The sequence below is a fragment of the Mustelus asterias genome, unplaced genomic scaffold, assembly GCF_964213995.1.
Source record: "Mustelus asterias unplaced genomic scaffold, sMusAst1.hap1.1 HAP1_SCAFFOLD_160, whole genome shotgun sequence".
In the NCBI taxonomy this organism is placed as follows: domain Eukaryota; kingdom Metazoa; phylum Chordata; class Chondrichthyes; order Carcharhiniformes; family Triakidae; genus Mustelus; species Mustelus asterias.
The window spans coordinates 47,072-67,500 of NW_027590176.1; the positions used below are offsets into that span (position 1 = coordinate 47,072).

General features: G+C 47.5%; 1 protein-coding gene across 1 annotated transcript in view; it reads right to left on the bottom strand.

Annotated features, from left to right (window-relative positions):
* Positions 1–156: 156 nt before the first annotated feature.
* LOC144485193 (uncharacterized) overlaps positions 157–20,429 on the bottom strand; it is a 24,622-nt gene continuing 4,349 nt past the window's right edge. Inside the window, exon 2 of the mRNA XM_078203400.1 lies at positions 157–4,180. Coding sequence (XP_078059526.1) covers positions 3,544–4,180 — 637 coding nt within the window. The 3' untranslated portion in view covers positions 157–3,543. The remainder of the gene's footprint in view (positions 4,181–20,429) is intronic.

Genomic DNA, 20,429 nt, shown 5'->3' on the forward strand with positions numbered 1-20,429 from the left:
CATGGTACATGTACTGGGTAAAATGCGGAGTGGGGTGCAGACTTGATAGGTCGAATGGCCTCCATCTGCACCGTATTCTTTGATTCTGTGTATGTGGCAATAATATTTAAATCCAAGTGAAATAGTAGAACAATGCATAAACATAAACGTCCCTGGTCTATTCAGTCTGCGCTTTATTCAACATGCTGAAAGAATCGCTCAGTAATCAGAGTCAGAAATTATTTGGCTGAATACAATGTTCCAAATAGGTTATACATATCATTCAAGCATCTTCATTAAGACGTTGTACGCAACGGTATTTGTAATGAACTGGAAGCAACAGGTTGTAATGATTAACATATGTTTAAAACCCACATTGGAAAACATCTTGGGGATGGGGCCACATGAATTCCCAAATCAGGCTGCAATCTGAATTATAGAATAAGTGACATTCCCCCTGTGTTGCTGGATGAAAGTTGCCTGCTTTCCCTTTCATATTTGGTTCTAGTCTCTCTTGGTCTGATCAACTTGCTATGCAGTCGGAAATGGATATCAAGTATTGTCCCTACCCAAGCTTTGCCCTCACATCTTCATTGATCCGTCTCCCCCTGTCTCGCTGATGTTGAGTCTCTTTCTGATGTGGCGTGAGTTTTTTCTTTATTAGTCATTCATGGGACATGGGCGTCGCTGGCTGGCCAGCATTTATTGCCCATCACTCGGTGCCCTAACTATCCCTAACTATAGGGATAGTCAACCACATCGCTTTGACTCTGGAGTCACATCCAGAACAAGTAAGGATGGCAGATGTCCTTCCCTAAAGGCACGTTCGTGAACCCAGATTGTTCTTTCCGACAATTGACAATGGTTTCATGATCAGCAGTCAATTCTTAATTCCAGATTTCGTTTTGAAGAATCCCATGGCGGGATTCGAACCCAGGTCGCTGGAACATGAGCTGAACATTCCATGCGCATAGATCCCTGAAAGTTGGCACCCAGGTTGATAGGGTTGTTAAGAAGGCGTACGGTGTGTTAAGCTTTTATTGGTAGAGGGATTGAGTTCAGGAGCCATGAGATGATGTTGCAGTTGTACAAAACTCTGGTGCGGCCGCACTTGGAGTATTGCGTACAGTTCTGGTCGCCGCATTATAGGAAGGATGAGGAAGCATTAGAAAGGGTGCAGAGGAGATTTACCAGGATGTTGCCTGGTATGGTGGGAAGGTCTTATGAGGAAAGGCTGAGGGACTTGAGGTTGTTTTCGTTAGAAAGAAGAAGGTTAAGAGGTGATTTAATAGAGGCATACAAGATGATCAGAGGATTAGATAGGGTGGATAGTGAAAGCCTTTTTCCTCGGATGATGCTGGTTAGCACGAGGGGACATAGCTTTAAATTGAGGGGTGATCGATATCGGACAGATGTCAGAGGCAGGTTCTTTACTCAGAGAGTAGGAAGGGCGTGGAATGTCCTGCCTGCAGCATTAGTGGACTCGCCAACATTAAGAGCATTCAAATGGTTATTGGATAAACATATGGATGATATTGGAATAGTGTAGGTTAGATGGGACTTTAGATTGGTTTCACTGGTCGGTGCAACATCGAGGGCCGAAGGGCCTGTACTGCGCTGTAATGTTCTATGTTCTATGAGTTTCTGGATTGATAGTCTAGCGATAACACCACTCGGCCATCGCCTCCCCAACGTGCTACTTTGGTTGAAAATGGGGACAGTGAGAAGGATAAGAGGCCAGCACAATGGTTTGCACTGCTGCCTCACAACATGTACAAGGATTGGTGAGGCCACACCTGGAGTATTGTGCTCAGCTTTGGTCCCCTTATTTGAGGAAAGATGGAGGCAGTTCAGAGGAGGTTCACTAGACTGACTCCAAAGATGAGGGGTTTATCGTACAAAGAAAGATTGAACAGTTTAGGCCTATAAATCTGGAATTGAAAAGAATGAGGGGAGATCAAATTGAGGTATACAAGATGATAAAAGGTATGGATAAAGTAGACGTGGAGCGGATGCTTCCGCTGGTGGGGCATCCTCGATGTCACAGTCTCAGGATAAGGGGCAGCAAATTTAAAACAGAGTTGAGGAGAAACTACTTCCCCCAAAGGGTTGTGAATCTGTGGAATTCGCTGCCCCAAAGTGCGGTGGATGCTGGGACAGTTAGTAAATTGAAGGAGGCTTTAGAGAGATTTTTAATTGGTAATGGGTTGAAGGGTTACAGGGAGAAAGCAGGAAAATGGGGATGAGGAGCACATCAGGAATGATTGAATGGCGGAGCGGACCCAGTGGGCCGATGGACCAATTCTGCTCCTATATCTTATGGATTTATGAACTTATGAACAGCACGTGGGACTTGGGTTTGGTTCCCGTCCTCAGGTTACTGTCTGTGTGGAGTCTGCACATTCTCCCCGTGTCTGCGTGGGTTTCCTCCGGGTGCTCCGGTTTCCCACCACAGTCTGAAGGTGTGCGGGTTATGTTGATGGGCCATGCTACATTGGACATAGTGTTTGGGGGACCAGTAAGGTAAATACGTCGGGTTGTGGGGATAGGACCTGGGTGGGATCGTGGTCAGTGCAGACTCGATGGGCCGAATGGACTCAACCTACACTATAGGGATTCTATGATTCGATCAGAAGAGGGTGAGGGGGGTCTTGATGCAGATGGTCAACATCACCAGGTGGGGTCTGGGCAAAATAGGCACAGAGACATTGTTCCCACCAGGGGAAGGGTCCAGAAATCGAGGGGCAAGATTCATGGCAATGGGCAAATTGGGACAGTGAGAGGCGATTGGTTAGGATGGGGGAACGTGCTCCCTCAGAGAGTGGTGCATGGAGTCAGAGAGTCATCGAGGTTTACAGCATGGAAACAGGCCCTTCGGCCTAACTTGTCCAAGCCGCCCTCTTTTTTTCACCACTAAGCAAGTCCCAATTACCCGCATTTGGCCCATATCCCTCGATACCCATCTTACCCATGTAACTATCTAAATGCTTTTTAAAATACAAAATTGTACCCGCCTCTACTACTACCTCTCGCAGCTTGTTCCACACACTCACCACCCTCTGTGTGAAAAAATTGCCCCTCTGGACCCTTCTGTATCTCCCCTCTCACCTTAAACCTACGCCCTCTAGTTTTAGACTCCACTAACTCTGGAAAAAAGATGTTGACTATCTAGCTCATCTGTGCCCCTCGTTATTTTATGGACCTCTATAAGCTCACACCCAAGTCTCCTATGGTACAGGGGGGAAAAGAAATGTCCCAATCTATCCAACTTCTCAAACCATCAAGTCCCGGTAGCATCCTGGTAAATCTGTCCTGCACTCTTCCTAGTTTAATAATGTCCTTTCTATAACAGGGTGACCGGAACAGTACACTGTACACTGTGCAGGCGTGTTCAATTGAAACATGCCGGGGGGAATCGGATTATCAGCTGAAGCAAAGGGAGGAAGGTTAAAGGGGTGGAGGGAGGGGAAGGTCAGTTGTTCAGGGTGACCTTCCCATGTGGACAGCAGACGCTGGCGTTAGGGACTGAAATGCACCCTGCTTGTGATGATCCTGGTTTCTATTTCAGATATTCTGCGATCCAGTGGTAACCTGCTCAGTGCAGTAATCGGGATGATTACAGAGGTGACAGAAGACGGGATATCCAGTCCCATTGCATTTTCTGATATTAAACCCAGAGAGAGCCACTTCTCCTATTTTGTTCCTGACGATCATGCGAATGTTCTCATTCGTGTCAGGTCGATACACGTTACTAAAGACCAAATACTTCCCAATATTCTGGTTGGACCATCGGGATGCTAAGTTCAATATGGGATCGATGATACACCAGTACTCATCATCACTAAAGCACCTCCTAGTGCAGGGAGCGTAAGTTGTGTAAAGAATGACACATCCGACAGGCATGTCTCTCGTGCTGAGCACGAATTCTTCAGCAGCAGATCTGAACCTCCCAGGCTGCGGGTGAAGTATTTTGTACTCTGAGCACTGGTAGCTATTGCGATAGACGGCTATGTAGTTTGCTGCTGGATAAGTCATGAAGTATCGGCTGTTCCGTTTGATGCTTGGTCTATCAGGTCTGCCCGGGATGAACGGCAGGTTCCTGTTGTCGTTCTCGCACTGGTCAGCAGTTAAAGCCATCAGAAAGGAGAACTGCCCACCTCCTTCTATATCGCTGGGAAGAACTCGAGCAACTCGTCGGAAACTGCAAGGAAAAAGAGATACTGTGAGCCATGCTGGATCTGCGGACGGAATTACCTATACCACCCCGCGACCCCCCCCCCCACCCCGCCCCGCACCCCCTCCCCCCGCCGCCTCCCGTCCGCAAGGCGAAGGTTATGATAATAGACCAACACATATCACAAATATAGTATCGACCTACAATGCAGAAAGTGGCCGTTCGGCCCACTGAGTCAGCACTGCAGTTTGTGTGAGAGAGTGTGTGCGTGAGTGAGTGTGTGTGTGTGAGAAAGAGACAGTGTGAAAGAGAGAGTGTGAGAGAGAGTATGTGTGAGTGTGTGCATGTGTGTGTGTGTGAGAGAGAGAGTGCATGGGTGAGTGCTTGTAAGTAAATGGGTGTGTGTGAGTGAGTATGACTGTGTGAGTATGTGCGTGTGTATGTGTGGGAGTGTCTATGTGGGAAAGTGAGTGTGTGTGTGTGTGTGTGAGAGAGTGAGTGCGTGTGTGCACGTGTGTATGTGGAAGAGGTGAGTGTGACAATACGTTTGTGTGTGTGTGTGTGCATGTGAGAGAGAGAGTGCATGTGGGAGAGTGTGTGCGAGAGGGAATGTGTCAAAGAGAGAGTGTGGGAGAGAGTGTGTGTGTGAGAGAGTGTGTGAGAGAATGTGATGGTGAGAGAGAGTGTGTGTGAGAGAGTGTGTGCGTGAGTGAGTGTGTGTGTGTGTGAGAGAAAGAGACAGTGTGAAAGAGAGAGTGTGAGAGAGAGTATGTGAGAGAAAGTGCATGTGTGTGTGAGAGAGTGTGTGTGTGAGAGAGTGTGTGTCAGAGACTGTGTGCGACAGACTGTGTGTGAGAGAATAAATGTGTGAGAGAGGGTGTGTGAGAGTCTAAGTGTGTGAGAGAGAGAGTGTGTGCGTGTGAGAGAGAGCATGTGTGTGAGAGAGTGTGTTTGTGAGTGTGTGTGTGAGAGAGTGCGTGTGAGAGAGTGTGTGAGAGAGTGTGTGTATGTGAGAGAGGAAGTGTGTATGACAGAGAGTGTGTGTGTGAGAGAGTGCGTGAGAGAGAGTGTGTGAGAGAGAGAGAGTGTGTGTGTGTGTGTGAGAGAGTGTGTGTGTGAGAGAGAGAGAGTGTGTGAGAGAGAATGAGTGTGCATGAGAGAGGGAGACTGTGTGCGACAGTGTGTGTGTGAGAGAATAAATGTGTGTGAGAGAGAGTGCCAGGGAATGTTTGTGTGTGAGAGGTGTGCGTGTGAGACAAACAATTAGTGAGAGAGAGTGTGTGTGTGAGAGTGTGTGTGTGAGAGAGTGTGTGTGTGTGAGAGAGTGTGTGTGTGTGAGAGTGTGTGTGTGTGTGAGAGTGTATGTGTGAGAGAGTGTGTGTGTGAGAGAGAGAGTGTGTGTGAGAGAGAGTATATGTGTGAGAGAGTGTGTGCGAGAGAGTGTGTGTGAGAGGGAGTGTGCGTGAGAGAGTGTGTGTGTGAGAGAGTGTGTGTGTGAGAGAGTGTATGTGTGAGAGAGTGTGTGTGTGAGAGAGTGTGTGTGAGAGAGAGTGTGTGTGAAAGAGTGTGTGTGTGAGAGAGTGTGTGTGTGAGAGAGTGTGTGTGAGAGAGAGTGTGTGTGTGTGTGTGAGAGAATGTGTGAGAGATTGTGTGTGAGAGAATTAATGTGAGAGAGAGTGTGTGAGAGAGAGCGAGTGTGAGAAAGAGTGTGTGTGAGAGAATGTGTGAGAGTGAGAGTGTGCGTGTGAGAGTGTGTGTGTGTGTGAGAAAGAGAGAGTGTGTGTGAGAAGAGTGTGTGTGTGAGAGAGAGAGAGTGTGAGAGAGAGTGTGTGAGAGGGAGAGTATGCGTGTGAGAGAGAGTTTGTGTGTGTGTGAGAGTGTGTGTGTGTGAATGTGTGAGAGAGTGTGTGTGTGAGAGAGACAATTAGTGAGAGAGTGTGCGCATGTGAGGAAGTGTGTGTGTGTGCATGTGTGTGTGTGTGCATGTGTGAGCATGTGTGTGTGTGTAAAAGAGAGTGTGAAAGTGAGAGTGTGAGAGAGAGTGTATGTGAGAGAAAGAGAGTTTGTGTGTGTGAGAGTGTGTCTGTGAGGGTGCGTATGTGTGTGAGAGAGAATGAGTGCGTGAGAGAGTGTTTGTGAGAGAGTTGTGTGAGAGAGTGTGTGTGAGAGAGTGAGTGTGTGAGAGAATGTGTCAGAGATTGTGTGTGAGAGAATTATTGTGAGAGAGAGTGTGTGTGAGAGAGTGTGAGAGAGAGTGTGTGTGAGAGAATGTCTGAGAGTGAGAGTGTGTGTGAGAGAGAGTGTATGTGTGAGAGAGTGTGTGTGAGAGAGTGTGTGTGTGAGAGAGGGTGTGTGTGAGAGAGTGTGTGTGTGAGAGAGTGTGTGTGTGAGAGTGTGTGTGTGTGAGTGAGTGTATGTGTGAGAGAGTGTGTGTGAGAGAGAGTGTGTGTGTGTGAGAGAGAATGTGTGTGAGAGAGAGAGTGGGTATGTGTGTGAGAGAATGTGTTGTGAGAGAGCGTGTTGTGAGAGAGTGAGTATCAGAGAGTGCTTTGCGAGAGAGTGTGTTAGAGAGTGTGTGAGAGTGTGTGTTAGAGAGCGTATGTGTGAGTGTGTGTAAGGGAGAGTGTCTGAGAGAGTGCGGGAGTGTGTGTGTCAGAGTGCGTGCTTGAGAGAGTGTATGTCTGTGAGAGTGTGTGTGCATATGTGTGTGTGAGAGAGTATGTGAGGTAGAGAGCGTGTGTATGTGAGAGAGTATGTGTGAGGGTGGGACCTGTGTGAGAGATTGTGTGTGTGAGAGAGTGTGTGTCAGTGTGTGAGAGAGTGTGTGAGAGAGTGTGTGTGCTTGTGAGAAAGATAATGTGAGACAGATGTGCGAGAGAATGAATGTGTGTGTGAGAAACTGTGTGTGTGTGAGTCAGTGTGTGTTTGTCTGTGTGTGTGCGTAAGAGAGAGTGTTTGTACGAGCGAGAGTGTGTGTGAGAGTGTATGTGAGAGAGTGTGTGTGTGTGAGAGAGTGTGTGTGAGAGAGTGTGTGTGTGAGAGTGTGTGTGTGTGAGAGAGTGTATATGTGAGAGAGTGTGGGTGAGAGAGAGTGTGTGTGAAAGAGTGTGTGTGTGAGAGAGTGTGTGTGAGAGAGTGTGTGTGAGAGAGAGTGTGTGTGTGTGAGAGAGAATGTGTGTGAGAGAGAGAGTGGGTATGTGTGTGAGAGAGTGTGTTGTGAGAGAGCGTGTTGTGAGAGAGTATCAGAGAGCGCTTTGCGAGAGAGTGTGTTAGAGAGTGTGCGAGAGTGTGTGTTAGAGAGCGTATGTGTGAGTGTGTGTAAGGGAGAGTGTCTGAGAGAGTGCGGAGTGTGTGTGTCAGAGTGTGTGCTTGAGAGAGTGTATGTCTGTGAGAGTGTGTGTGCATATGTGTGTGTGTGAGAGAGTATGTGAGGTAGAGAGCGTGTGTATGTGAGAGAGTATGTGTGAGGGTGTACCTGTGAGAGAGACTGTGTGTGTGAGAGAGAGTGTGTGTCAGTGTGTTTGTGTGTGACAGTGTGTGAGAGGGTGTGTGAGAGAGTGTGTGTGCTTGTGAGAGAGATAGTGTGAGACAGATGTGCGAGAGAATGAATGTGTGAGAGAGTGTGTGAGTGTGTGTGAGAGAGTGTGTGAGAAACTGTGTGTGTGTGTGAGTCAGTGTGTGTTTGTCTGTGTGTGTGTGTAAGAGAGAGTGTTTGTACGAGCGAGTGTGTGTGTGAGAGTGTATGTGAGAGAGTGTGTGTTTGAGAGAGAGTGTCTGTGAGAGAGAGTGTGTGTGTGAGAGAGTGTGTGGGTGAGAGAGAGTGTGTGTGAGAGAGAGTGTGTTTAAGAGAGAGTGTCTGTGAGAGAGAGTGTGTGTGAGAGAGTGTGTGTGAGAGTGTGTGTGTGAGAGAGAATGTATGAGAGAGAGAGTGGGTGTGTGAGAGAGACATTTTGTGAGGGAGTGTGTGTGTGTGTGTGCAGGAGAGAGTGTGAAAGAGAGTGTGAAAGAGAGAGTGTGTGTGTGAGGGAGAGAGTGTGTGTGTGTGAGAGAATGTGCGTTTGAGAGAGTGACTGTCATAGTGTGTATTTGTGTGTGAGAGAGAGCGTGTGAGAGAATGAGTGTGTGAGAGAGTGTTTGTGAGAGTTGTGTGAGTGCGTGCGAGGGAATGTGAGTGTAGGAGAGTGTGTGTCAGAGTGTGTGTGAGAGACAGTGAGTGTGCATGAGAGATGGAGATTGTTTGAGAGGGAGTATGTATCAGAGTGTATGTGTGCGTCAGTGAGTGTGTCAAAGCCTGTTTGTGTGAGAGTGTGTGTGTGTGAGAGAGAGTGTGTGTGTGTGTGAGAATGTGTGAGAGATTGTGTGTGAGAGAATTAATGTGAGAGAGACTGTGTGAGAGAGAGAGTGTGAGAAAGAGTGTGTGTGAGAGAATGTGTGAGAGTGAGAGTGTGCGTGTGAGAGTGTGTGTGTGTGAGAGAGAGTGTGTGAGAAGAGTGCGTGTGTGTGAGAGAGAGAGTGTGTGTGAGAGAATGTGTGTGAGAGAATGCGTGAGAGTGAGAGTATGCGTGTGAGAGAGAGTTTGTGTGTGTGTGAGTGTGTGTGTGTGTGAATGTGTGAGAGAGTGTGTGTGTGAGAGATACAATTAGTGAGAGAGTGTGTGCATGTGAGGGTGTGTGTGTGTGCATGTTTGTGTGTATGTGTGAGCATGTGTGTGTGTGTAAAAGAGAGTGTGAAAGTGAGAGTGTGAGAGAGAGTGTATGTGAGAGAAAGAGAGTTTGTGTGTGTGAGAGTGTGTCTGTGAGGGTGCGTATGTGTGTGAGAGAGAATGAGTGCGTGAGAGAGTGTTTGTGAGAGAGTTGTGTGAGAGAGTGTGTGTGAGAGAGTGAGTGTGTGAGAGAATGTATCAGAGATTGTGTGTGAGAGAATTATTGTGAGAGAGAGTCTGTGTGAGAGAGTGTGAGAGAGAGTATGTGTGAGAGAATGTCTGAGAGTGAGAGTGTGTGTGAGAGAGTGTGTGTGTGTGAGTGAGTGTGTGTGAGAGAGAGTCTGAGAGAGAGAGTATGTCTGAGAGAATGTGTGAGTGTGTGAGTGAGAGAGTGCATGTGTGAGCGAATGTGTGAGAGAGAGAGTGTGTGTGTTTGAGAGAGACAATTAGTGAGAGAGTGTGTGCGTGTGAGGGAGTGTGTGTGTGTGTGTGTGAGCGCATGTGTGTATGTGTGAGCATGTGTGTGTGTGTGTGTGTAAGAGAGAGTGTGAAAGAGAGAGTGTGAGAGAGAGTGTGTGAGAGAGAGAGAGAGAGTTTGTGTGTGAGAAAGTGTGTCTGCGAGAGTGCGTATGTGTGTGAGAGAGAATGAGTGCATGAGAGTGTTTGTGAGAGAGTTGTGTGAGAGAGTGTGTGTGAGAGAGTGTGTGTGAGAGAGAGTATATATGAGAGTGTATGTGTGCGTCAGTGAGTGTGTCAAAGACTGTTTGTGTGAGAGTCTGTGTGTGAGAGAGAGATTGTATGTGAGAGAATGTGTGAGAGAGAGTGTGTGTGTGAGAGAATTAATGTGTGAGGGTGTGTGTGGGAGGCTGTGTGTCAGAGAGAGTGTCAGGGACTGTTTGTATGAGAGAGAGTGTTTGAGAGAGAGAGTGTGTGAAAGAGTGTGTGTGAGAGAGCGAGTGTGTGAGAGAGAGAGAGAGTGTGTGTGAAAGAGAGTGTGTGTGAGAGAGTGTGTGTGAGAGAGTGTGTGAGAGAGCGTGTGTGTGTGAGAGAGTGTGTGTGTGAGAGAGTGTGAGTGTGAGAGAGAGAGTGTGTGTGAGAGAGCGAGTGTGTGCGAGAGAGTGTGTGTGTGAGAGAGAGAGTGTGTGTGAGAGATAGTGTGTGTGAAAAGATGTGTGTGAGAGAGTCTGTGTGTGAGAGAGTGTATGTCCGTTAGGGAGAGAGTGTGTGTGAGACTGTGTGTGGGCGAGAGAATATGTGTATGAGTGTGTGTGAGTGTGAGAGAGAGTGTGTGTGAGGGAGTGTGTGTATGAGTGTGTGTGTGAGAGAGTGTGTGTGGGAGAGTATGTGTATGAGTGTGTGTGTGTGTGTGAGAGAGTGTGTGTGGGAGAGAGTGTGTGTATGAGTGCGTGTGGGTGTGTGAGAGACAGTGTGTGTGTGAGAATGTATGTATATGTGAGAGAGAGAGAGTGCAAGAGACTGTTTGCGAGTGAGAGTGTATGTGTGTAAGAAAGATATTGTGTGTGCAAGTGTGTGAGTGTGTGAATGTATGTGTGAGAGAGACTGTGGATGAGTGACAGAGTGTGTGAGGGAGAGTGTTAGAGAATGTTGTGTGAGAGAGAATGTGTGAGAGAGTATGTGTTTGTGAGTCAGAGGGTATGTGTGTGTGTAAGAGAGAGAGAGAGTGAAAGAGGCAGTGGGAGAGAGTGTGTGAGACAGTTTGTTTGTGAGGCAGGGAGAGAGGGAGTGTGCGAAAGGGAGAGTGTGTAAGACAGTTATGAGGGAGAGCGTGTGTGAGAGAGAGTGTGTTTGTGAGAGTATGTCTGTGAGAGTGTGTGTGAGAGTTTGTGAGAGAATGAGTGTGTGAGAGAGTGTGAGAGAAATTGTGTGTGAGAGTTTGTGTGAGAGAGAGTGTGTGTGCATGAGAGAGGGAGAATGTGTGAGAGTGTACGTTTGTGAGTGTGTCAGAGACTGTTTGTGTGAGAGAGAGCATGTAAGATAATGTGAGAGAGAGATAAATGTGTGAGAGAGTGACTGTGAGAGAAGGTTTGTGTGTGAGAGAGAGTGTGTGTGTGAGAGAGTGTGTGTGTGTGAGAGAGAGTGTGTTTGAGAGAGAGAGAGTGTGTGTGAGAGAGAGAGTGTGTGTGAGAGAGAGTGTGTGTGTGTGAGAGAGAGAGTGTGTGTTTGAGAGAGAGTATGTGTGAGAGAGTGTGTGTGTGAGAGAGAGTGTGTTTGAGAGAGAGAGAGTGTGTGTGTGAGAGAGAGTGTGTGTGAGAGAGAGAGTATGTGTGAGAGAGAGTGTGTGTGTGTGAGAGAGTGTGTTTGAGAGAGAGAGAGTGTGTGTGAGAGAGAGAGTGTGTGTGAGAGAGAGTGTGTGTGTGAGAGAGAGTGTGTGTGAGAGAGTGTGTGTGTGTGAGAGAGAGTGTGTTTGAGAGAGAGAGAGTGTGTGTGAGAGAGAGAGTGTGTGTGAGAGAGAGTGTGTGTGTGAGAGAGAGAGTGTGTGTGAGAGAGAGAATGTGTTTGTGAGAGAGACTGTGTGTGAGAGAGCGTGTGTGAGAGCGTGTGTCTGAGTGTGTGTGTGAGAGAGTGTGCATAAGAGGATATGTGTGAATCAGTTTGTCTGTGAGAGCGCGAATATCTGTTAGAGAGAGTGTGTGTATGAGAGTGTGTGTGTGTAAGACTGTGTGTGGGTGAGAGAATGTGTGTGAGAGAGTGTGCATGAGAGAGAGAGAAAGAGAGTCTGTGTGAGAGAGTGTGTGTCAGAGTCAGCGTGTGTGAAAGATTGTGTGTGTTTGTGAGAGAGTGTTTGAGCGAGCATGTGTGTGAGAGAGAGAGAGTGTGTGTGTGTGCGAGAGAGTGTGTGAGAGAGTTGTCCATCAGAGAGCGAGAGTGTGTAAGGGAGAGTATGTGAGAGAGTGTGTGAGAGTGTGCATTTGTGATAGAGAGTGTGTGTGAGAGATTGTGTGTCAGAGTGAGTGTGTGTGAAAGATTGTGTATGTGAGAGAGAGAGTGTGTCTGTATGAGAGTGTGTGTGTGTGAGAGAGAGAGTGTGTGTGAGTGTGTGTGGGCGGCACTGTAGCACAGTGGTTAGCACTGCTGCTTCACAGCTCCAGGGTCCTGGGTTCGAATCCCGGCTTGGGTCACTGTCTGTGTAGAGTTTGCACGTTCTCCCTGTGTCTGCGTGGGTTTTCTCTGGGTGCTCCGGTTTCCTCCCACAGTCCAAAGATGTGCGGGTTAGGTTAATTGGCCATGCTAAATTGCCCCTTAGTGTCCTGGGATGTGTAGGTTAGAGGGATTAGCGGGTAACATATAGGGATAGGGCCTGGATGGGAGTGTGGTCGGTGCAGACTCGATGGGCCGAATGGCCTCTTTCTGCACTGTAGGGTTTCTATGAGTGTATGTGTATGTGTCGATAGTGTGTGTGTGAGAGAGCATATGAGCGAGCGAGTGTGACAGAGAGAGAGTGTACGAGAGTGTGTGGGAGAGATTGTGTGTGTGAGAAAGTGTGTGTGAGAGAGAGTTTGTGTGAGAGAGAGTGTGTGCGTGCAAGTGTCTGTGTTGGAGAGAGTATGTGTGAGAGAGTGTGTGTGAGAATTTGAGTGTGAAAGAGAGTGTGTGTGCATGAGAGCGGGAGAATGTGTGTGAGTGTGTGTGTGTGTGTGAGAGAGGGTGCATGTGAGACAGTGTGTGAGAGAATGTGTGCAAGAGAATAAATGTGTGAGAGTGTCTGTGGGAGCGTATGTGAGTGTGAGGGAATGTGTCAGGGACTGTTTGTGTGAGAGAGAGTGTGTGGTTGAGAGAGAGTGTGTGCATGAGAGAGTGTGTGTGAGAGAGAGTGTGTGTGAGAGTGAATGTGTGTGTGAGTGACTGTTTTAGAGACTGTTTATGTGTGAGAGAGAGTGTGTTTGAGAGAGAAGGTGCATGTGAGAGAGACTGTGAGAGAGCGTATGTCTATTAGAGAGAGTGTGTGTGTGTAACGGGACGGGGTATGTAATAGGACGGGGTATAGAGTATAAAAGCTGGAGTCTGATGATACAGCTGGATAGAACGCTGGTTAGGCCACATTTGGAGTACTGCGTCCAGTTCTGGTCGCCGCACTACCAGAAGGACGTGGAGGCTTTAGAGAGAGTGCAGGGAAGGTTTACCAGGATGTTGCCTGGTATGGAGGGTCTTAGCTATGAGGAGAGATTGGGTAGACTGGGGTTGTTCTCCCTGGAAAGACGGAGAATGAGGGGAGATCTAATAGAGGTGTACAAGATTATGAAGCGGATAGATAGGGTGAACGGTGGGAAGCTTTTTCCCAGATCAGAAGTGACGTTCACGAGGGGTCACGGGCTCAAGGTGAGAGGGGCGAAGTATAACTCAGATATTAGAGGGATGCTTTTTACACAGAGGGTGGTGGGGGCCTGGAATGCGCTGCCAAGTAGGGTGGTGGAGGCAGGCACGCTGACATCGTTTAAGACTTACCTGGATAGTCACATGAGCAGCCTGGGAATGGAGGGATACAAACGATTGGTCTAGTTGGACCAAGGAGCGGCACAGGCTCTTTGTTCTTTGTTCTTTGTAAGAGAGTGTGTGTGTCAGAGTTTGTGTGTGAAAGAGTGTGTGTGTGCATGAGAGAAGGAGACTGTGTGAGAGTGTATGTGTGTGTGAGTGGGTGTTTTAGAGACTGTTTATGTGTGAGAGAGAGTGTGTTTGAGAGAGAAAGTGCATGTGAGAGAGACTGTGAGAGAGCGTATGTCTATTAGAGAGAGAGAGTGTGTGTATGAAAGAGTGTGTGTTTGAGACTGTGTGTGGGTGTGAGAGTGTGTGAGAGTGTGCATGTGTGTGTGTGAGAGAGTGTGTGTGAAAGATTGTGTGTGTTTGTGAGAGAGTGTGTATGAGAGTGTATGTGAGAGAATGTGTGTGTGAGAGAATGTGTGTTTGAGTTTCTGTGTGAGAGAGACAGTATGTCTGATAGAGAGAGAGTGCATATATGTGAGAGTGTCTGTGCCAGGGTGTGTGTGTGAGAGGAATTGCGTGTGAGAATGTGTGTGTGTGTGCGTGAGAGTGAGTGTGAGAGAGTGTGAGAGAGTGTGGGAGTGTGTGTGTGAGAGAGTGCGTGTGAGACAATGTGTGAGAGAGTGTGTGTGAGAGAGAGAGAGTGTGTGAGAGAATGTCTGTGAGAGTATGTGTGTGTGAGAGTGTGTGTCAGGGACTGTTTGTATGAGAGAGAGTGTGTGTGTGAGATAGAGTGTGAGAGAGAGTGTATGAGAGGATGTGTGTGAGAGAGCGTGTGTCTGTTAGAGAGAGAGTGTGTGTAAGGGAGAGAGTGTGTGTGTGAGAATATGTGTGGGCGAGAGAGTGTGTGAGAGAGTGTGTTTCAGAGTGTGTGTGAAAGTGTGTGTGTGTATGTGAGAGAGTATGTGTATGAGTGTGTGTGTGTGTGCGTGAGTGTGAGAGAGAGATATTGTGAAAGAAACTGTATGTGAGAGTGTATGTGTGTGTGAGAGAGTGTGTCAGAGACTGTTTGTGTATGAGAGAGTGTGTGTGTGAGTGCGTGGGAGAGAGTGTGGAAGAGACTGTGTGTGAGAGAACAAATGTTTGAAAGAGTGTGTGTGAGAATGTACGTGCATGTGAAAGAGAGAGTGTGTCTGAGAGTGAGTGAGAGAGTGAGTGTGTGTGAGAGAGTGTGTGTGAGAAAATGTAGTATCAGAGAGAGAATGTGTGAGCGAGTATGTGTTTGTGAGGCAGAGGGTACGTGTGTGTGTGAGAGAGAGAGTGTGAATGAGAGAGTGTGAGAGAGTGTGTGAGAGAGTGTGTTTATGAGGGTGCGAGCGTGTGTGTGAAAGGGAGAGTGTGTGAGGGAGTGTGTGAGTGAGGGAGTGTGTGAGCGAGAGAGTTTGCGTGTGAAAGAGTGTGTGTGTCGGAGAGAGCGTGTGTGAGAGAGTGTTTGTGAGAGCTTGTGTGTGAGAGAGTGTGTGTGTGCATGAAAGAGGGAGAATGTGTGAGCAAGTATGTTTGTGTGAGTGTGTTAGAGACTGGTTGTGTGTGTGAGAGAGTGTTTCTGTGAGAGAGTGTGTGAGAGAGATAAATGTGTGAGAGTCTGTGAGAGAAAGTGTGTGTGTGTGTGTGAGAGAGAGTGTGAGAGTGTTTGTCTGTGAGAGAGCGTATGTCTGTTAGAGAGAGACTGTGTGTATGGGAGAGTGTGTGTGAGACTGTGTGTGGGTGAGAGAGTGTGTGTGAGAGAGTGCGCATGTGAGAGAGAGAGTCTGTGTGAGAGATTGTGTGTCAGAGTGAGCGTGTGTGAAAAATTGTGTGTGTTTGTGAGAGAGTGTGTGTATGAGAGTGTGTGTGTGAGAATGTGTGTGTCTGTTAGAGAGAGAGTGTATATAAAGGAGAGTATGTGACACAGTGTGTGAGAGTGTGTTTATGAGAGTGTGTGTGAGAGAGTGTGTGTGTCGATAGTGTGTGTGTGAGAGATTACATGAGAGAATGAGTGTGACAGAGAGCGATGGTGTGTACGAGAGAGTATGTGTGAGAGATTGTGTGTGTGTGAGAAAGCTTGCGTGAGAGAGTGTGTGTCAGAGAGAGTGTGTGTGAGAGAGAGTGTGTGTGAGAGAGAGTGTGTGTGTGTGAGAGAGAGTGTGTGCGTGAGAGTGTCTGTGTCAGAGAGAGTGTGCGTGAGAGAGAGTGCGTGTGAGAGAGAATGTGTGTGCATGAGAGAGTGTCTGTGTCGGAGAGAGTGTGTGTGAGAGAGAGTGTGTGTGCTTGAGGAAGGGAGAATGTGTGAGAGTTTGTGTGAGAGTGTATTTGAGTGTGAGTGAGTGCGTAAGAGACTGTATGAGAGAGAGAGTGTGTGTGAGAGAGAGTGCGTGTGAGACAGTGTGTGTGAGAGAGTGTGCAAGAAAATAAATGCGTGAGAGTATATGTGTGTGTGTGAGAGAATATTTCAGGGACTGTTTGTGTGAGAGTGAGTATGTGTGTATGAGAGAGCATGTGCATGAGAGAAGGAGAATGTGAGAGTGAGTGTGAGACTGTATGTGTGTGTGTGTTTTAGAGTCTGTTTGTGTGTGAGAGAGTGCGTGTGAGAGTGTGTGAGAGAGCATATGTCAGAGAGAGTGTGTGTAAGGGAGAGTGTGTGTGTGTGAGACTGTGTGTGGGCGAGAGAGTGTGTGAGAGTGTGCGTGTGTGTGAGAGAGAGAGAGTGTGTGAGAGAGAGTGTGTGTCTGAGAGAGAGAGTGTGTGTGAGAGATTGTGTGTCAGAGTGAGTGGGTGTGAAATATTGTGTGTGTTTATGAGAGAGTGTGCGTGGGAGAGTGTGTGTGTGAGAGTGTGTTTGTGAGAGCGTGTGTGAGAGAATGTGGGTGAGAGAGAGTGTGTGCGAGAGTGTGTGTGTCGATAGTGTGTGTGTGAGAGAGTGCATGAGAGAGTGAGCGTGACAGAGAGAGAGTGTGTACGAGAGAGTGTGTCTGAGAGATTGAGTGTGTGTGAGAAAGTTTGCGTGAGAGAGTGTGTGTGTGAGAGCATTAGGGTTGTTGGAGTGGGAGACTTTAATTTCCCTTGAATAGACTGGAAATCGCTTGGGGCTGGGGGCCTGGACGCATTCAGGAAGGTTCTTTGGAACAATATGTTGACAGTCCAACTAGAGAGGGGGCGAGACTGGACCTGGTACTGGGGAATGAGCCCGGTCAGGTCATCAAAGTTTCAGTAGGGGAACATGTGGCAAATAGTGACCACAATTCTGTAAACTTTAGGATAGTTATGGAAAAGGATGAGTGTGGTCCTATGGGTAAGGTGCTGAATTGGGGCAAGGCTAACTACAGCCGGATTAGGCAGGATTTGGTGGCTGTTGATTGGGAGAGGCTGTTCGAGGGTAAATCTACATCTGGCATGTGGGAGTCTTTTAAGGAGCAGTTGATAGGACTGCAGGACAGGCATGTGCCTATAAAGAGGAAGGATAGGAAAGGTAGGATTCGGGAGCCGTGGATAACCAGTGAAATTGTGGGTCTAAGCAAAAAGAAAAAAGAGGCATACATGAGGTCCAGGCAGCTAAAAAACAGATGGAGCACTGGAGGAATAAAGAGAAAGTAGAAAAGAACTCAAACAGAGAGTTAGAAGGGCAAAAAGGGGTCACGAAATGTCCTTGGCAGACAAGATTAAGGAGAATCCTAAGGCATTTTATACATACGTTAGGAACAAGAGGGTTGTTAGGGAAAGAATCGGAACTCTCAGGGACAGAGGAGGGGAATTATGCTTAGTACCAAAGGAAGTAGGAGAGATCCTAAACGAATACTTTGCATCGGTATTCACAAGGAGAGGGACATGTTGACTGGCAGTGTCTCAGAGAGATGTGTTGACCCGTTAGAAAAAAATCTCAATTACAAGGGAGGAAGTGTTAGGTGTTTTAGGAATCATTAAGACAGACAAATCCCCAGGGCCAGATGGCATCTCTCCTAGACTCCTCAGGGAGGCAAGAGATGAAATTGCTGGGCCTCTAACATAAATTTTTGTCTCTTCACTGGACACAGGTGAGGTCCCAGAGGATTGGAGGAGAGGAAATGTGGTCCCGTTATTTAAGAAGGGTAGCAAGGATAACCCGGGTAATTATAGGCCGGTGAGCTTGACATCCGTGGTAGGGAAATTGTTGGAGAAGATTCTTAGAGATAGGATACATGCGCATTTAGAACTGAATAGTCTCATTAGCGATAGACAGCATGGTTTTGTACGAGGGAGGTCATGCCTCACAAATTTGGTTGAGTTTTTTGAGGAGGTGACAAAAACGATTGACGAGGGAAGGGCATGGATGTTGTCTATATGGATTTTAGTAAAGCGTTTGACAAGGTCCCTCATGGCAGGCTGGTTCAAAAGGTTAAATCTCACGGGATAAAAGGTGAGCTCGCTAGATGGGTGGAGAACTGGCTTAGCCATAAAATAAGATGTCCCGAGGCATGGTACCTTGGGGAAACTATGCAGACGCTGCGACAATGGATGAATGAACACCGCTCGACAATCACCAGGCAAGACTGTTCTCTTCCTGTTGGGGAGCACTTCAGCGGTCACGGGCATTCGGCCTCTGATATTCGGGTAAGCGTTCTCCAAGGCGGCCTTCGCGACACACGACAGCGCAGAATCGCTGAGCAGAAACTGATAGCCAAGTTCCGCACACACGAGGACGGCCTTAACCGGGATATTGGGTTCATGTCACACTATTTGTAACTCCCACAGTTGCGTGGACCTGAAGAGTTTCACTGGCTGTCTTGTCTGGAGACAATACACATCTTTTTAGCCTGTCTTGATGCTCTCTCCACTCACATTGTTTCGTTTCTTAAAGACTTGATTAGTTGTAAGTATTCGCATTCCAACCATTATTCATGTAAATTGAGTTTGTGTCTTTATAAGCTCTGTTTGTGAACAGAATTCCCACTCACCTGAAGAAGGGGCTTAGAGCTCCGAAAACTTGTGTGGCTTTTGCTACCAAATAAACCTGTTGGACTTTAACCTGATGTTGTTAAACTTCTTATTGTGTTTACCCCAGTCCAACGCCGGCATCTCCACATCATGATTAGCCATAGAAGACAGAGGGTAACAGTGGAGGGGTCTTTTTCAGGTTGGAGGTCTGTGACTAGCAGTGTTCCACAGGGCTCTGTACTGGGACCTCTGCTGTTTGTGATATATATAAATGATTTGGAGGAAGATGTAGTTGGTGTGATCAGTAAGTTTGCAGATGACACAAAGATTGCTGGAGTTGCGGATAGTTATGAACATTGTCAGAGAATACAGCAGGATATAGATAGGCTGGAACATTGGGCGGAGAAATGGCAGATGGAAGTTAATCTAGATAAATGTGAAGTTATGCATTTCGGTAGATCTAATGTAAAGGGGAACTATACAATAAATGGCAGAACCATCAGGAGTATGGACACACAGAGGGACCTGGGAGTACAAGTCCACAGATCCTTAAAGGTGGCAGCACAGGTGGAGAGGGTGGTGAAGAAGGCATATGTCATGCTTGCCTTTATTGGACGGGACATAGAGTATAAAAGTTGGCATATGATGCTGCAGCTGTATAGAACATTGGTTAGGCCACATTTGGAATACTGCATCCAGTTTTGGTCGCCACACTACCAGAAGTACGTGCAGGTTTTGGAGAGTGTGCAGAAAAGGTTTATCAGGATGTTGCCTGGTATGGAGGGTCTTAGCTATGAGGAGAGATTGGGTAAACTGGGATTGTTCTCCCTGGAAAGACGGAGAATGAGGGGAGATCTAATAGAGGTGTACAAGATTATGAAGGGTATAGATAGGGTGAACAGTGGGAAGCTTTTTCCCAGGCTGGAGGTGACGAACACGAGGGGTCACGGGCTCAAGGTGAGAGGGGCGAAGTATAACTCAGACATCAGAGGGGCGTTTTTTACACAGAGGGTGGTGGGGGCCTGGAATGCGCTGCCGGGCAAGGTGGTGGAGGCGGACACGCTGGGATCATTTAAGACTTATCTAGAGAGCCACATGAACAGACTGGGAATAGAGGGATACAAACGAATGGTCTAGTTGGGCACATGAGTGGTGCAGGCTTGGAGGGCCGAAGGGCCTGTTTCCTGTGCTGTATTGTTCTTTGTTCTTTGTTTCTTTGAGATTGTGTGTGTGTGAGAAAGTGTGTGTGAGAGATTGTATGTGAGGGAGTGTCTCTGTGCGACAATGTGTGAGAGAGACTGAGTGTGAGAGAGAGAGTTTGTGTAAGAGAGAGTGGGTGTGAGTGTGTGCGTGTGTGTTAGAGAGAGTGTGTGTGAGAAAGCGTGTGTGAGAGAGTGTGTGTGTGGGAGAGTGTGTGTCAGAGACTATGTATGTGGCAAAGAGTGTGTGCGCTTGTGAGAGAGTGTATGTGTGTGAATGTGTGTGTGTGTGTGTGAGAGTGTATGTGTGTGAGAGAGAGAAAGTGTGTGTGAGAGAGTGTGTGTGTGGGAGAGTGTGTGTCAGAGACTATGTATGTGGCAAAGAGTGTGTGCGTTTGTGAGAGAGTGTATGTGTGTGAATGTGTGTGTGTGTGTGTGTGTGAGAGTGCGTGAGGGACTGTTTGTATGAGAGAGTGTGCGAGAGAGAGTGTGTGTGCATGAGAGAAGGAGAATGTGTGAGAGTGTGTGAAATAGTGTGAGTTGGAGACAGTTTGTTTGGGTTTGTGTGTGTGAGAGTGTGTGTTTGAGAGAGAGAGAGCTTGTGTGTGTGTGAGAGAGAGTGTGCGTGAGAGTTTGTGTGTGTTAGTGTGTAAGAGAGCGAGTGTGGTTGTGAGAGAGTTTGTGTCAGAGAAAGGGTGTGTGAGAGAGTGTGTGGGAGAGTGACAGAGAGGGAGAAACTGTGTTTGAGAGAGAGTGCAAGCGAGACAATGTGTGTGTGTGTGTGTGTGTGAGAGAGTGTCTGTGTGAGAGAATGTGTGTGAGGGAGTATGTGAGAGAGTGTTTCTGTCAGAGAGAGTGTGTGTGAGAGAGATAGAGTGTATGTGTGTGTGAGAGAGTGTGAGTGTGTGTGGCAGAGAGTGTGTGTGAGAGTGTGTGTGTGTATGTGCGATAGTGTGTGTGTGAAAGAGTGTGTGTGAGAGAGAGCGAG